The 17,559-nt window shown below is 40.4% G+C and overlaps 1 protein-coding gene across 3 annotated transcripts in view; it reads left to right on the plus strand.

Annotated features, from left to right (window-relative positions):
• The window catches only part of LOC126328249 (pseudouridine-5'-phosphatase-like), a 92,742-nt gene extending 80,962 nt beyond the window's left edge, over positions 1-11,780 (plus strand). For all 3 annotated transcript variants that reach the window (XM_049996012.1, XM_049996011.1, XM_049996013.1), the window contains 2 exons: positions 4,428-4,660; positions 11,270-11,780. In XM_049996012.1, the coding sequence (XP_049851969.1) occupies positions 4,428-4,660; positions 11,270-11,443 (407 nt within the window). In that variant the 3' untranslated portion in view covers positions 11,444-11,780. The remainder of the gene's footprint in view (positions 1-4,427; positions 4,661-11,269) is intronic.
• Positions 11,781-17,559: the final 5,779 nt, after the last annotated feature.

The following is a 17,559-nucleotide window of genomic DNA, read 5'->3' on the forward strand; positions in this document are numbered from 1 at the left end:
GTGAAATACTTTTCAACACAGTTTTCTAAAAACTATCTTGAGCAGCTAGCTTGGCAGCCCACATGCAATGGAAATATCTTAGACCTTGTAGCTACAAATAGGTCGGACCTTACCAACAATGTCAGTATAGAAACGGGGATTAGCTACCATGATGTCATTATAGCAACTGTAATTATGGAAGTTAATAAACCAGTCAAGAAGACTAGGAGAGTGTTTCTGTCAGATAGAGCAGATAAGCAGTCATTAGCATCTCACTTACACAGTGAACAGACATCACTTAGTTCCAGGAAGATGAACATAGTGGAATTTTGGGCAAAGTTTAAGCAGACTGTGAAACATGGTTTAGAAAGTTATGTGCCTAGTAAGTAAATAATGGATAGAAAAGATCCTCCATGATTCAATAATGAAATTTGGAAGATACTGAGGAAGCAGAGGCTGTTGCACTCTTGGTTAAAAAGAGAATGCACAAATGATGACAAGCAAAGGTTAGTAGAGATTCATGCAACTGTGCAAAGATTTGTACACAAAGCATACAACAACTATCACCTTCACACCCTGGCAAAAGATCTGGCAGAAAAACCGAGAAAATACTTGTCCTATGTAAGATCACTAAGGAGGTCTAAGGCTTTCATTCAATTCCTTATTCACCAGTCTGCTGCGGCAATTGAAGACAGCAAAATGAAAGCCAAAGTTATGAATTTTGCATTCGAGAAATCGTTCACACAGGAGAATTGTACAAACATATCATCATTTGACCATCAGACTCTCGTATGAACAACATAGAAATAAGCATCCCTGGCATATTCTACGGCTCTGGCCCCTAACCTAGCTTGCATTTATCGTGAATCTCTCACTCATAGCTGTCTGTCTGTAGCCCCATACAATGAATCCACAGACATCCCAGTCTATACTAGATAGGTTAAAGCCACCTCCAACTAGTATGGCATGATCTGGGTATTTACATGCTTTCCCAACTGACTGGAAAAAAGTACAGGTGACTCCAGTATAGAAGAAGGGTAAAAGAATGGACCTGCAAAATTACAGTCTGATACCTCTAACTTCAATTTGCTGCAGAGTCCTTGAAGAACATATTCTCAGTCTCAATATAATAAAATTTCTTCAGACTGAGAAGCTGATGTCCATGGATCAGCATGGTTTTAGGAAGCCACTTGCCCTTTGCTAACATGATATACTGTGAGCTATGGATGAAGGACAACAAGCAGATGCCATATTTCTGGATTTCCAGAAGGCATTTGACATGGTACCCCATTGCAGGAGGCTGTTTACAAAGGTACGAGCATATGGAATAAGTGCAATGATATGTGAGTGGCTCAAAGACTTCTTGAGTAATAGAACACAGTATGTTGCCCTCAATGGTGAGTGTTCATCAGACACAAGGGTGTCATCAGAAGTGCCCCAGGGAAATGTGATAGGACTACTGCTCTAGAATGAAATTTTCACTCTACAGCTGAGTGTGCGCTGATATGAAACTTCCTGGCAGATTAAAACTGTGTGCCAGACCGAGACTCGAACTCGGGACCTAATTCCACCAGTACCTCGTCTCCTACCTTCCAAACTTTACAGAAGCTCTCCTGCAAACCGTACTGTACTAGCACTCCTGAATGAAAGGATAATGCGGAAACATGGCTTAGCCACAACCTGGGGGATGTTTCCAGAATGAGATTTTCACTCTGCAGCAGAGTGTGCGCTGATAAGAAAGGCAGAGGTCCCGAGTTCGAGTCTCGGTTTGGCACACAGTTTTAATCTGCCAGGAAGTTTCAGGACTACTTCTGTTCTCCTCTATATACATAAATGATTTAGCGGATGGGGCTGGGCAACAATGTGCGGTTGTTTCCTGATGATGCTGTGGTGTACGGTAAGATGTCAAAGTTGAGTGACTGTAGGAACATAAAAGACAATGTACACAGAATTTCTGGTTAGTGTGATGAGAAATCTAAGTTAATTCAGATGAGTAGGAAGAACAAACCTGTAACATTCAGATACAGTGTTACTAGTGTCCTGTTTGACACAGTCAAGTCATTTAAATATCTGGGTGTAAAGTCTAAAGTGATATGAAATGGAATGAGCATGTGGGAACTGTGGTGCGGAAGGTGAATGGTCAGTTTCCGTTTATAGGGAGAATTTTAGGGAAGAGTGGTTCATCTGTAAAAGAGACCACATCTAGGATGCTGGTGTGACCATTTCTTGAGTACTGCGTGAGTGGGATCCATACCAGGTCAGATTGAAAGAAGGCATTGAATCAGCTCAGAGGCAGGCTGCTAGATTGTTACAGGTGGGTTTGAACAACACGTAAGTGTGACAGATATGCTTCAGAAATGCAAATGGGAATGCCTGTAGGGAAGGTGATTCTTTTTTTGAGGAACACTATTGAGAAAATTTAGAGAACGATCATTTGAAACTGACTGTAAAATGATTCTACTGTCACCAACATACAATGCGTGTAATGACCACGAAAATAAGTTACGAGAAATAAGGGCTCACACGGGGGCATATAGGCAGTTGTTTTTCCAAAGATCTAGTTGCAAGTGGAACAGCAAAGAAATTACTAATAGTGCTGCAGTGTACCCTCCACCACATAGCAAGTGGAACAGCAAAGAAATGAGTAATAGTGGCACAGTGTACCCTCCACCACATACCGTATGGTGACTTGCGGAATATTTATGTAGATGTATGCACTTGTATTGTACTTTAGTGTGTGCTACCAGGGGTATTGTATGAGTGTCAGTGAAGGAAATTTTCAAAATACCACATCTCGTAAATGACTCACAGTGGAATCCTGCAACAAACCACACTGCAGTTCTAATGTACCCTATTTTTAATTTGTTAGTGCCAATAGGCATTGTTCCATTTAAAAGAGTGTAAGTTTGCAAAAAAAAAAAAAAAAAAAAAAAATACATTTTCTAAATATTATTACATTCTGTTTGTTGGCTAACAATACAAGCCCCTGACTCCCAAACCTTTCTGTGAAAACTACACATCTCTAGACCTACCATTTCCGCAACATTTGCAGTGCAAGTTGAATGTGATTCATCCTGTATTTATGTTGCAATGTCAGGGGGACTGCACTTAAATTAATTAAACAAAAATGCACTACAGAATAAGGTGGAGGAAATGGCTGGTGACTGAATTGTGCCAACTAAAGTGTGTCAAGGTATATAACTAATTGTTATGATTACACTTTTTCTAGGTGGTAAGGAATTATTCAAAGTTCACTGTGTCATTCTATCTTCAGGTCTTCTTACCACTGGGGAACTGTTCATGTCTGGACTTTATAATCAGTATTATGACGTCTGACATTTTGCTCAATAACTCTTATCAATTTCTATTCCATTTTAGTTTTTAGGTGCATTCTCACTTTTAATCTTCTCATGTGAAACTAACTTGCTTGTGTATATTTTATTCTCTGGTTAAGCTGGCTATATGTAATAGTTAATGAATACTTACAAAGAAGGCTACGCTCACTTTTATCTGCTTTTAATTGTTGAATCTCTGTTCGTAGTTCTTCTATAATGATTTGGAGATCGACCGTGTTACTCACGTTTGTGGCTATCATTTTGAATGCAGTCTATACCGGTCACTCAATACAGAAAAATTTTAAATCCATCACTTTCTTTCGTTTTAAGCCAATCTGAGTAGACTAACCTGAATTCCAGAGCTGGATGTCCCCGTGTTGTCAGACGATGTCCTTGGCTACTGCTGCTTGCTGTTTTGTCGTGAAGATGCTCCGATGTTAAGTTTATACATCACTGCACTCTTCAGGACTGTAGGTTTTCTGAAAATAATCCCACACCTGACACCACTTTTCTAACGGAGTCTTTTGGACGGCCGAGTAAAATGTTATTGCTTCCATTTGCTGTTAGGATGGTATGCGTGGGCAGTAGTTCCGAGTAGTGCAGAATGTGGAACACGGAAATCTTAGTTTTATCATTTATTAATAAAGACGGTGCGACAATGGGTTACGCGCATCTGATAAATCGTCATTATTGTGTTGAGAGCGATACATCTTTGCAACTGGCCGGCCTGAGACTGTTCTTCGTAGCTGGTGGCTGTGTACACGCCACGATGCACAACTCAGATTGCATTTCCCGTCAGAATTCCGCGTGATAAGCGCATAGTGCGGCGGCTCTCCCACTGTCCATTAAGGCCGTACAGTTCTGCCGTTACAATTATTTATTTTTCGTAAAATGTATTTGGACACTCCTTGTATAGTAAATTTAATGCGAGGTGCTGAGTAGGATATAATTTTTTACAGATTTTAGTTTCTAATTGTGGGTGAAAATTATGACATGCTCAGTAATTAATACATAGAAATTAATATATATATTAAAAATTGTAATATTAACTTTGGTCTCAAGTCTATGAACAATGTCACCTATCAACTGGTATCTGACAAAGTTTGGTTTCAGGAGTGGATAAACTGATACATCATCTGCATGAACGTGGCATACCAATAGCAGTTGCAACCAGCAGTGGAGCAGAAAGTGTGAAAATTAAAACAAGTCATCATAAACCACTGATGAGTTTATTCCATCACATTGTGTGTGCAAGTACAGATCCTGAAGTTGAGCACGGAAAGCCAGCTCCAGATATATTCCTTGTCTGTGCTTCGAGATTTGATGACAATCCGGACCCAGAAAAGGTAACAAATTGTTGGTAATTTTCATCTTTCAGTGTGTGGGACAACTTTGATTACTTAATTTTAAAATAAATTATATTGTAATGTACAAATGTGTAATGCCCAAAATACATTAACTCCGTGAACACATCAGTAGCGACAACTTCAGTGCCAACATAAATTATAAATAAAAGTATGAACAACCTGTGTGAAATCTTTTTGTTCATTTTAAGTGTTTGATATTCAGTATCAGAGCTTATTGCTTTGAAATCTGAAGAGAAAGTAGGATAAGGAGCCAAAGCTGATGCAACAGAGTCTGGAAGAAAATAATTCTGGTAGCTCTCTCACATACAGGGTGGTTATAATTAGACTTTCTGTACTTGAGACAGTGTCAGTGGAAAGCTATTTACTGTAGGAGTACCCAACTTTGTAGGAATGATGTTCGGAATGTTCTGCAGGATTTACATTCTTAGCAGTGTTAGTGTCTTGACTTACTATTAGGTGCCAGTGCTAATATGATGATGTGGGGAACTGCTATGCCACACACTCACTACACTACACGTACTTGCAATGGTGGTAAATTCTACCAACAGATAGAGGGAGTGGCCATGGGTTCCCCCCTGGTGCCATGTATCACAATCCTGTACATGGAACACTTTGAAGAAACATCTCTCGAAATGGCGCGCCTGAAACTGAAGGTGTCCTTCTCCTATGTGGACAACACGTTCGTCATTTGGGTGCATGGCATAGAAGATTTACAAGAATTTCTTAACCACCTCAATGGCGTACATGATAATATTAACTTCACCATGGAGGTGAAGAAAATGGAAGTCTGCCTTTCCTCAACATCATGATAAAGAAGAAGACTGACAACACATTAGGTCATTCTGTTTACAGGAAGAAGACACACACCTACCTTAACACCAGTAGCTGCCACCATGCAGCACAATGCAAATCCGTGCTCACCACCTTGATGTGCAGAGTACAAGGCACATGCGAAAAGGAGAGTCTAACGGCTGAACTGCAGTACTTGAGAGAAACCTTTAGTGAGAATGGCTATTCTGAGAAGCAGGTAAGACACACTTCCCAACCGAGCAAGAAGAGAGAGATGATGTCATGAAGAAGACATTAAGCACTTGGCGTTCCTTCTTATGCAGGGCCTCCCATGGGAAAGATTGCCAGGATATTTGAAAATAGCAACATTTAAACCATCTTTGACTCATCAGCCAAAACCAAGAATATGCTGGGCTCAGTGGAGGATAAACCAGGAATACAGACACGTGGAGTCTATAGCATCAGCTACAAGTGCGGCAATAAGCACATCGGCCAGAAACAGAGATGTATATCACAGCACTGCTCAGAACACATAATCGGTATTTGCCTAGGCCAAACACAGAAAACTGCAGTGGTGCAACACAGTCTCAAGGAAAACCCTATGCTTGATTTCGAACAAACAAAGCTGCTGTGCAGGGTGAACAGGTTCTGGGATTCATTCTTTAAAGAGGCTGTGGAGATAAGAGTCCATGATAACCTTGTCAACTAAGATAGTAATTTTCAACTTAGCACTGTAAGGAACACAACAATAACAAAAATACAACAAGAACACTCCAGTGCAAAACCGGTGAAGGCGGTGGGCAGAATGGATAGGACCCACCAGGATGTGACGCCCGCACCACCGGCACGCAGGGAGCCCTTACCACCACCAGCCACAACTGCCTTCATTGTGGCCCGAAACACCCCTTCCAGAGGTTCATGATTGTTGCTGTGGACACAATGAGGCAGAAGAGCCGGCAGTCCAGTGGCTATAAAGAACCAGACAGGACTCAAACCTAACACTTCGCCCGGAGATGACAAGTGGGAAATTTGTTGCAACCTTGCCACAGAATGACACCTTGACTTGACTGATAACCCGAGAAGACTTCATCAATCATGAAATTAGTTTCTCTAGTGTGCTTTCAGACTGTCGTGGATGCAGATAGTCATCAAATTGAGCATCTTTGTAACATGGAAACTGAACATTAGTACACAACTCTCTCGTGTGGAAATTAAAATGTGTTTCTTGCAGTGGTTTGTTTATTATTTCTCTTCTGCATGTCCTTAAAAATGTTTCCACAAAGTTTCATTATCCTACAATCACTTGTTTTTCATGGAGCCCTCTCAAGTAATAAAAGTGGTGTTAAAAGTTTGAAGTGTCAACATTGTCACCATTGGGTGCACTTTATTTTATTGAATTCAAACTTTCTACTGCCATTTTTAACTATAGGCTATTTTCAAATAAATGTAGTCAATTTTGTAAATAAAAGTCCAGTCACATTAATGTGAACATCTTTCAGAAGCCTAAGTAACCACATTTTGTGGCATGGACTGCTGCGAGTTGTGCAGGAAGAGAGTCACTGAGGTTCTGGAAGATACTGACACGAATAAGGAGCCCTGCGAACCCATGCTGTGGCTAGCTGCCCTAGGTTTCTTGGTTGAGGATCCATGGTGTGAACAGCCCAATTGAGGTAGTCCCACAGATTCTCAATTGGATTTAAATCAGGGGAGATTGGTGGCCAAGGGAGTACAGCAAATGCATTCTGGCATTCTTTAAGTCATGCATGTATGCTATCAACTGTGTGATACATTGCATTGTCCTGCTGGTAGGTGTCATCATGATGAGGGAAAACAGATTGCATGTGGGATGGACGTGGTCCCCCAAGGATAGATGCATACTTGTGTCATACATTGCACCAAGTGCCTGCTGTGGAAACATATATGCAGCAACATTGATTGAACAGTCATTGAGGAGGCAATGTTGCTAGCCTCATGGTTCATCTGGGGTGGTGAAGGGGGTTGATTGCTCAACAGTTGCATCTCTATTCGTTCATAACCATCTCTGCTGTCATTGTTCACCTGTGTCATCAGTGGCCCATGGTGCACCACAGTTTTGAATAGTGCCATTTTGTCATGCATGGTATACCTTAACGATGGCAGCACATGAACACTTTAAAAACTAAGCCACTTGGGAAACACTTCCACCCTTTGCTGAAAAGCCAATAATCATGCCCTTTTGAATGTCAGATAAATTACTCTGTTTCCACATTGCAACAACAACTGCACTGTTTTTCACTTCCCCTCAACACACTTTATGTACCCTCCACTGTTAGTGCTGTCACCAGCCGAATGAGAGTGGTTGTTGCATGTTGACTTCGAACATAGGTGGTGGTCACAATAATGCGACTGGACTGGTATTGTCATTCAAAAAGATTAGAACTGTGTTACCAGACATGTATGTTATTGACGAGAGTCATTAAATGTATGAAGTGGAGAAGTAAGGAATGAAAATTTTCTGTAAATTAGAAAGGACACACAGACTAGAGAGAACACAGTAGAAGACAGAGAAGTAGAAAGATACACAATTTAAGAAAGAATTGAGGCCAGTATTATGATAAATAATATGGGGGGATCATAGAAGTAGAGATTACAATAATGCAAGGAAAGTACTAGGCACAGTAAAAGATATTACTTGTCTGTAAACAGATATCATAAAAAAATAGACAATACAGGGATGGAAGAACTGCAAATAAACATAGCAGTGAAATAATAAAAAAAGGCTCTGAGCACTATGGGACTTAACATCTGAGGTCATCAGTCCCCTAGAACTTAGAACTACTTAACCCTGACAAACCTAAGGAAATCACACACATCCATGCCCGAGGCAGGATTCGAACCTGCGACTGTAGCGTCATGCGGTTCCAGACTGAAGTGCCTAGAACCTCTCAGCCACACCAGCCGGCAGTGAAGTAATAGCAAAAGAAGAATTTGTAAAGTATAAATGTGTTTCAACTATTGACGAAATGTAAATGAAATCGTTAAACTAAGATCGTGAGTGACGTTACTTAGTAATTTTTGGGGCTATGGTACTTAGCGAAGGAAAGAAGGAAAGATTAGGCAATCATGTTAAGACTTTTAAAAGTGGCCATAAAATTTTTCATGATGGGAAGCAGAGTAGCAAACTCAGTATCCAGACTGATGAATTTATGCAACAAGTGAATCGGTATCTGTGATCTGATGGACAATTGATGATCAATTTGCTGTCTGATGAACTTTCACATGCTGAATGTACCATTATATACACCATTGTTGCAAATTGCGTATAAGGTGAGGACAGAAAATTGTACCAAAGGGAAAAGCGGAGAATGAAAATTGGACAATCACTTTGGACTGCCGTTGATGAGATGGAGATAATTTGTTTTCCCACGTTGTTACATGTCATGGGACATGAATATCCTACATAAGCTCACAATGAAAACAAGTGTCAATGAAGTGGTACCATTCAACTTTGCCAAAACCAAGAAAAAGGTAGGTATTCGCCTTACTCTCATTGAAAAATGATGCCCACTGTTTTCTGGGATGAAAAGAGCATTCTTTTGAATGATTTCCTGTAACATTGATGTGTAATGCAAAATACTGTTGTAACTGAGACATGCCACCCAGATTTGACAATGTGGCAAATTGTCCTCTGGGATACTCTTGTTCGATGACAGTGTATGTCGAAACACCACTGCCCACACCAAGGATAAGATTGAGCTTTTGTGATAGGATCTTTTCAATCACTCACCATACAATGCAAAACTCACACTTAGAGACTTACTTCTTGCACCTCTCACTTTGAAGATGATGTGGAAATGAGGGTTCCTTTTTCAATTGGTCCATTTCCCAGACAGAGAACTTATATGCATGCAGGGTTGAAGAAACTCATGCAACATTGTGAAAAGTGCTTTGAAGTGAGTAGTGAATAGGTGGAAAAGTGAAATCAGTTGGTTTGCAGGTAACTAAAACTACCAGTAAAAGATTTTTCTCTTGAAAATATTAATTTTTAGTGTTGAATAGCTCAAACTTCATCAGTACACCTTGTACAGAACATGAATAGTTCTTTCAGTATTTGTTGTGTTTAATAATGAAAATCTACATACTAGAACAAAAAAGAATAGCACTTTGACTGAATTCTTGGGGAACCCACTAACATTGGGCCTTCATATTCATATTCTTGTAACTGCCAATAAACTGTGAAATAATGTACAACTCATGATATTATTTTGTATGTAGCAGAGTGGTTAATGTCAGTTTTGGTGAATACTGGCATATGCTCAAGTGGCTTGCTTATAAAGGTCTGTAACAGAAGAGAAGTTATTCAGTGATTTCTCTGTAATTTACGTGATTCATATGAGAGGTTGAGATCCTCTATTTGCCTCTGCTGCAGTCGAATAAAGTTTAGTGTTGGCATATTATCTCTTTTACTTTATTTTTCTTAACATTTGTAGCTTCACAGGAGGATAATACATCATTTTAGGATAGTGAACCATCTAATTATTGCAACTGAGGTCGATGTCTGACACGAGCAAAGACTGGCAGCATTGTTGTTTGGAAACAAATGACTGAAATGACTGGATCATTCATAATGTTTCTTGCATGGAATGAACACAAGTTACATTAAAATTATGGGCTCTTAATCTTAGGGCACACAATAGTGAAAGAAATATGTAGATATAATTACAGAAGTTCTAAATAGATATCACATTTAATGACTTTAAGTCAGCAAACAACGAATTTTAAACCATCTTACATAGCATGTCTATTCACAACAACAATTCGGGAGGACGACAGTTCAATCCTGTCTCCGGCCATCCTGATTTAGGTTTTCCGTGATTTCCCTAAATCGCTTCAGGCAAATGCCGGGATGGTTCCTTTGAAAGGGCACGGCCGATTTCCATCCCCATCCTTCCCTAACCCGAGCTTGCGCTCCGTCTCTAATGACCTCGTTGTCGACGGGACGTTAAACACTAACCACCACCACCACCACAACAACAGACCCCCTACGAAAGACTAAACAAAAGTGAGTGAAGACGCATTCTTACAAAAAAGAAAGAGAATTTTTTTTTGTACTATTAGCTGTTTAGTGACAGGCCATTTCAGCAATGCTGACCATCAATAATTTTCCTCTATGGTGTCACACAATACATTTTTTATTACATTTCATTGAGCAACTAGACATTGTGTGAGATTTTTCGTCCTTACACAGACGCTATAAAAGAAAGAAAAGAAACATATACACAGGAGACTGGCCTGTTACAAATTTACTGAAATTATATTCTTTCTACAAAAAGAAACACTTAGTGTGTCAAGTGGGACTAGAATATATACTTGTTAAGCATCTGAGCTGGTAAATCACAGTTTATTTATAATATTTTAGCAATGGGAAATGTTGTCATGTGGAATTGTGCCCTGATAATTGTTGATCTATTGCAGAAGAGAACACCACAGTCTTTTTGGCCTGTCAGCCTGTATTGAGGATGTGGTGGTGAAGTGACACATGAGAGAAGTATGTAACTCTTCTCTGTTAATCCTGTAATGCCATTTACACGTGCAGATCTTCCTTTGTACTGCTTTAAAACCTGTTGCCTTTTCTCACAGCAATTTTTTCAAAACTGGTGTAGACTGCCTCGTTGTTGTTGTAGCTTCTGAAGATTTTATTTTCCTATACGGTGTATGTATTAAAAGTGCTGTGTTGGACATTCTTTGTCATTCTTCAGACACTCAATTGATTTTGAAATTTTTTATGAAAAGAAATTGAATTTCATTTCCTCGTTTTAGTGTCTCGTGTTTGAAGATGCACCAAATGGAGTAAAAGCTGCACGAGCTGCTGGCATGCAAGTTGTTATGACTCCAGATGAGCAAGTTAATGATGATATGAAGCAAGAGGCAACTATTGCTCTCAAGTCCTTGGAAGAGTTTAGACCTGAATGGTTTGGTCTTCCACCATTTTAAGTTATGTGGTAAACTAATTGTGGTTTATAGTCAAGCAATTTAAGATGCTAATAAATCTGTATTTTGTTTGTTAAAAAATTATGGTACAAGAAAGAGAGTTCCTCTTGTAGCTATAAACTATTGTTGATCTTACATAAGCAACTTTTATAAACTGTTGTTGACATTTTTTGAAAATGCTTTTTAGTTATGTACTTATGCTTGTTGTTTAGTGGGTTACAATATCACACTATTGTGTGCTGATTAATATGGGATTTGCTTTTGGTCTAATGAAACTACTTACTTTTTTGCATGCATCCTATTTGTAGCTGGCATGAAATAAATATTATTTTTCCCAATATATTTTTGAAAATCTTATTTCCGTTTGATAGATAGAAGTATTTTCTCCCACCTGTCTTGTGCCTGTCTTCCATTATCTGAGACATCTGCTCGTTGCACATGGGTTTATTAAACTTTGTGTAAGTATAAGCAAATAACTGGAACTCTGGTACCCACATCACAGAATAACTCATTGAGCAGAGGAGTTTCCTTGAAAATTCATTTTTGCGGATGGGACTGCAGCTCACTATCCCACAGTATACAGGAAAACATATGTTGAGCAATATCACCAAAAGGACAAGGCCTTACAGCTTGGGTGCATTGTCACACACTTCAAGCTATGTGACTAATGGTAAGTCAGTCTCCAGTGAAGTCATTGTACTAATGTTGATGTGACAAATGATATATAACAGGCATAAAATTTCGCCGTGATGACCATCTAATATAAATTAAGTTAATAAGAATTATATTTTTTACTGTGAAAACAAAGTACAAGCTGTTATTTTTTCAAATATATTGTATCATAAATAAAATAAGAAGAATTGTTCTATGAAAGTTTTATTTGTGCCAATCTCTTTTTCTTATCATTAAGTTTAACATAAAATTGTCAAAGGTACCAAATACAAAATTTACTTCTTGTCCTTGCGAGTAATTATAAAAATTCAACTAAAAATGTTAAAGAACAAGACTACGCTGATATAGGATTTAATTACATAATTAAACAAATAAGCAAATGCTGAAAGTCACTGATTTATTAATTATATACAATATGTTCAATGTAGTGCCATTCATGTTAAAATTCAAAACTAGTTGAAGAGAAAACAGTTATTTTCAGACAAATGCAAATAATGAAGGATAATGTAAGAGAAAACTAAACTATGAGATCTCAAGAAAACTGTATACTGAATATTCTTAGCAGCCTAATATCTGCCATAAACCACCTGGTCAGCCAGTTGCAAACACTTCCTATCCCATATTTCCCACCCAGCATTACATAACGACAAAATATCAAAGACTTCTGTTCAACGTATGTCACATAAAAGAACATCATCCCACATCCAATAACACTACTAACATTTCCTGCTAATAGAAAATATTGTAAATGTACATAATAAACTATACCCTTCTTGGAAACTTGAAAATTCACAGCCGACAGACGAGGTTACATTAAAAATAGACTTCTTATGCAAGGAGGAAGCCAAATACATACATGTTCCCCAGTGCTAAGGGGAAACAACAAAAGCAGGAGCAATGCTACATCAGTCATCTCCAGAAGCTACTATGCATGCATACTGATGGCACATTAGGGACAAAAGCTAAAACTATAAAAATGAAATCACAGACAAGACACTTAAACATAAGACAACATAAAAAACAAGATATGTAGTGAGAATGTGAGGTAGATTACAAAACTAACAATTTGATACAGTAGCATACACCAATATTAAGACATCAAGTATCTACTAATTAAGCTGTCAGAATCATAATAGATGTTTCTGGGGATTTGCTGTAGAACTTTAAATATATTACACACCGGTGGTTTTTTTAAAGCAAATATGTCCATCACAAATAAGAAACCTATATGGAAGTAATGAGAGCAGGTAATTTCAGACACCTCACTTCTCTGGGAATCTTCCCATCATAAAAAGCAACAGCACAAAGCCAAATATTTTTCAGACACACTTCTTTTCAGTCTCCCCCCCCCCCCCCCCCCCCCCCCTCCAATAATAAAAGCCTCACTGTACCTGTCTGTCTGTGGTGAGCTAAATTTGACCACATACATGTGTTAATTTCCCATAGAAAGCAACTGAACTCTAATAACTAAAATTATGCACAGCTCTTTTTAGTTTCCTTTAAAAACACACCCAATGGCAACAGTTGTCAGTTTCCTCCTTTTTAACGATCTCTGATCTGTTATTTTTCATTTTTTGCTACTTCTTTATACAGGGTTAATATGGTCACTAATTAACTGCACTCATGGTCTAGGGGTAGGTCTTTGATTAATAATCAAAACATCCTTAATCCCAGGTTTGAAACCAGTCACCACTTAAATTTTGATTAACACATTCACTGTGGCTGACGCTTATTAGCATTTCCGCAATCAAAACGCCAGTGCAGTTTCCGGGATCAACACACCTGTGTGGCTGATGTTTATAAGGATTTCTGCGATCAATACGCCAGTACGGGTAACGCTTATAAGCTGTATGTTCGCTAGCTGAGTACTCAGTTTAGTTTGTTTGGCTGTGCACTCGTGTTAGTACAAGTAACCAATGAAATATCATGTAACGTTTTCGTGTCTGCAGTTGTGTGTTTTTGTCTTTAGTCGTCTGTGTTGTCCATTGTTTGCAATTGCGGAGAATCAACCAACACCAGGGCCTCCTTATCCAAAAAAGAGTAGGAAGAGTGAATAATATACTGACCATGAGTTAAATGAGTGTGTTAGAATATAGTGATGTTGAGTTCAGAGGGGACAAACCAGAGGAGAGTGGCTGGAATTTGGAGACTGCAGAAACATACCATAGTGATGACAGTGTGGAAACAAAACTGTTGAATATTTTTCGTGACAGTTCGGAATCGGACAATACAGATGACGATGATGAGGAAATCGTTGACAATAAAGAACCCATGCTCGCAGAAGTAAGCAAACCAGGTGTGACTTGGCATGAAGAACCACATGGGATGCAGTATCATCCATTCACAATAGCAGTTTGCAGGCAAATCCTGCTGGCAATACGGCAATGGGTTTCTTTAGGCTACTGGTTACGGATGACACACTACAGCTCGTAGTTGATGAAACGAACGGTAACGCACGCAATTTATTTTTGACCGAAAATACAAAAGAGGACTATAGGATTAGTAATTGGAAACCTGTAAGTATAGGAGAAATACTAGTCTTCCTGGGTATTTCATTACATGTGGGTAATGTCAAATGAGAATAAAAGCTTTCGAAATGTGGTGCTACAGAAGAATGCTGAAGATTAGATGGGTAGATCACACAACTAATGAGGAAGTATTGAATAGGATTGGGGAGAAGAGAAGTTTGGGGCACAATTTGACCAGAAGAAGGGATCGGTTGGTAGGACATGTTCTGAGGCATCAAGGGATCACCAATTTAGTATTGGAGGGCAGTGTGGAGGGTAAAAATCGTAGGGGGAGACGAAGAGATGACTACACTAAGCAGATTCAGAAGGATGTAGGTTGCAGTAGGTACTGGGAGATGAAGAAGCTTGCACAGAATAGAGTAGCATGGAGAGCTGCATCAAACCAGTCACCGGACTGAAGACCACAACAACAACAATGTCAAATATGCCCAATCACAAGACTACTCGAAGAAAAATCCAGTCAGGAGACCCGAAACCAGAGGATCGACTATAGAAGGTACGTCCAGTGTTGAATTACACTCCTGGAAATTGAAATAAGAACATCGTGAATTCATTGTCCCAGGAAGGGGAAACTTTATTGACACATTCCTGGGGTCAGATACATCACATGATCACACTGACAGAACCACATGCACATAGACACAGGAAACAGAGCATGCACAATGTCGGCACTGGTACAGTGTATATCCACCTTTCGCAGCAATGCAGGCTGCTATTCTCCCATGGAGACGATCGCAGAGACGCTGGATGTAGTCCTGTGGAACGGCTTGCCATGCCATTTCCACCTGGCACCTCAGTTGGACCAGCGTTCGTGCTGGACGTGCAGACCGCGTGAGACGACGCTTCATCCAGTCCCAAACATGCTCAATGGGGAACAGATCCGGAGATCTTGCTGGCCAGGGTAGTTGACTTACACCTTCTAGAGCACGTTGGGTGGCACGGGATACATGCGGACGTGCATTGTCCTGTTGGAACAGCAAGTTCCCTTGCCGGTCTAGGAATGGTAGAACGATGGGTTCGATGACGGTTTGGATGTACCGTGCACTATTCAGTGTCCCCTCGACGATCACCAGAGGTGTACGGCCAGTGTAGGAGATCACTCCCCACACCACGATGACGGGTGTTGGCCCTGTGTTCCTCGGTCGTATGCAGTCCTGATTGTGGCGCTCACCTGCACGGCGCCAAACATTCATACGACCATCATTGGCACCAAGGCAGAAGCGACTCTCATCGCTGAAGACGACACGTCTCCATTCGTCCCTCCATTCACGCCTGTCGCGACACCACTGGAGGTGGGCTGCACGATGTTGGGTCGTGAGCGGAAGACGGCCTAACGGTGTGCCGGACCGTAGCCCAGCTTCATGGAGACGGTTGCGAATGGTCCTCGCCGATACCCCAGGAGCAACAGTGTCCCTAATTTGCTGGGAAGTGGCGGTGCGGTTCCCTACGGCACTGCGTAGGATCCTACGGTCTTGGCGTGCATCCGTGCGTCGCTGCGGTCCGGTTCCAGGTCGACGGGCACGTGCACCTTCCGCCGACCACTGGCGACAACATCGATGTACTGTGGAGACCTCACGCCCCACGTGTTGAGCAATTCGGGGGTACGTCCACCCGGCCTCCCGCATGCCCACTATACGCCCTCGCTCAAAGTCCGTCAACTGCACATACGGTTCACGTCCACGCTGTCGCGGCATGCTACCAGTGTTAAAGACTGCGATGGAGCTCCGTATGCCACGGCAAACTGGCTGACACTGCCGGCGGCGGTGCACAAATGCTGCGCAGCTAGCGCCATTCGACGGCCAACACCGCGGTTCCTGGTGTGTCCGCTGTGCCGTGCGTGTGATCATTGCTTGTACAGCCCTCTCGCAGTGTCCGGAGCAAGTATGGTGGGTCTGACACACCGGTGTGAATGTGTTCTTTTTTCCATTTCCAGGAGTGTATTTTAATAACAGAATGTGTGAGGTGTATTATCCAGGTAGGGATCCATCTTTAGACGTATCAATGATTCTTTGGAGGGGACAATTGTCATTTAGACAATATACAAAGAACAAAAGGAATTAATATGGTATCAAACTGTACATGCTAAATAATCCAGACAGTGTTCGTAAATAAATGCACTGTGTACACGGGGATGCGTGGTGATATGGGGGGAAAAGGGCAAGCTAAAAAGATAGTATTACATTTGTCGGAAGAGAAGCTGCAAGTTGGCCATCATGTTTACATGGACAATTTTTACAACAGCTTTGGATTAACTAAAACCCTGTTGAATGCAAAAGCACATTGCACCAAGACACTAAGGGTAAATTGCACCAGAATACTAAAGGTAAATAGGAGAAATACCCCTAAAGGTGTGGTATGCATAAAACTGGGGAAAGGAGACACTATTGCACGATATTTGGATGACGTAATGATCAGCAAATGGAAGAATAGGTGGGAGGTCTCCCTTATTTCCACAGAATATTGTAATACAATTGGACGTGTGCCAAATGCATGCCAGCAAGTAGTCTTGAAACCACTGCCAATTATCAAATATAATAGTTGTATATCTGGGACCGATAGGCAGGACCAGATGTTGTTGTATTATTTATGTGAACAAAAGACTATACACTGGCCAAAGAAACTATTCTTCCATGTAGTCGGCACGCTAATGTTCGATGCACATTACCTATATAATAAATACTCAGGGCATAAAATGACGTTGTATGATTATAGAATACAATTAATAAAGGGACTCCGTCTACCAATGGATATTATAAAAGGTTTGCATAACAAATATCATAAAGACACACAGATGGTGCAAAAGCGGGAAGTAACTGAAAGGAAAAAGCAAGTTATGAGGAAGCAATGTACAGTGAGTGCGGAACGGGGCAAGTGTACTGATACCCCATACATATGCATAACGTGTCCAAACAAACCTGG

Source organism: Schistocerca gregaria, chromosome 2 (genome assembly GCF_023897955.1).
Source record: "Schistocerca gregaria isolate iqSchGreg1 chromosome 2, iqSchGreg1.2, whole genome shotgun sequence".
Lineage (NCBI taxonomy): Eukaryota > Metazoa > Arthropoda > Insecta > Orthoptera > Acrididae > Schistocerca > Schistocerca gregaria.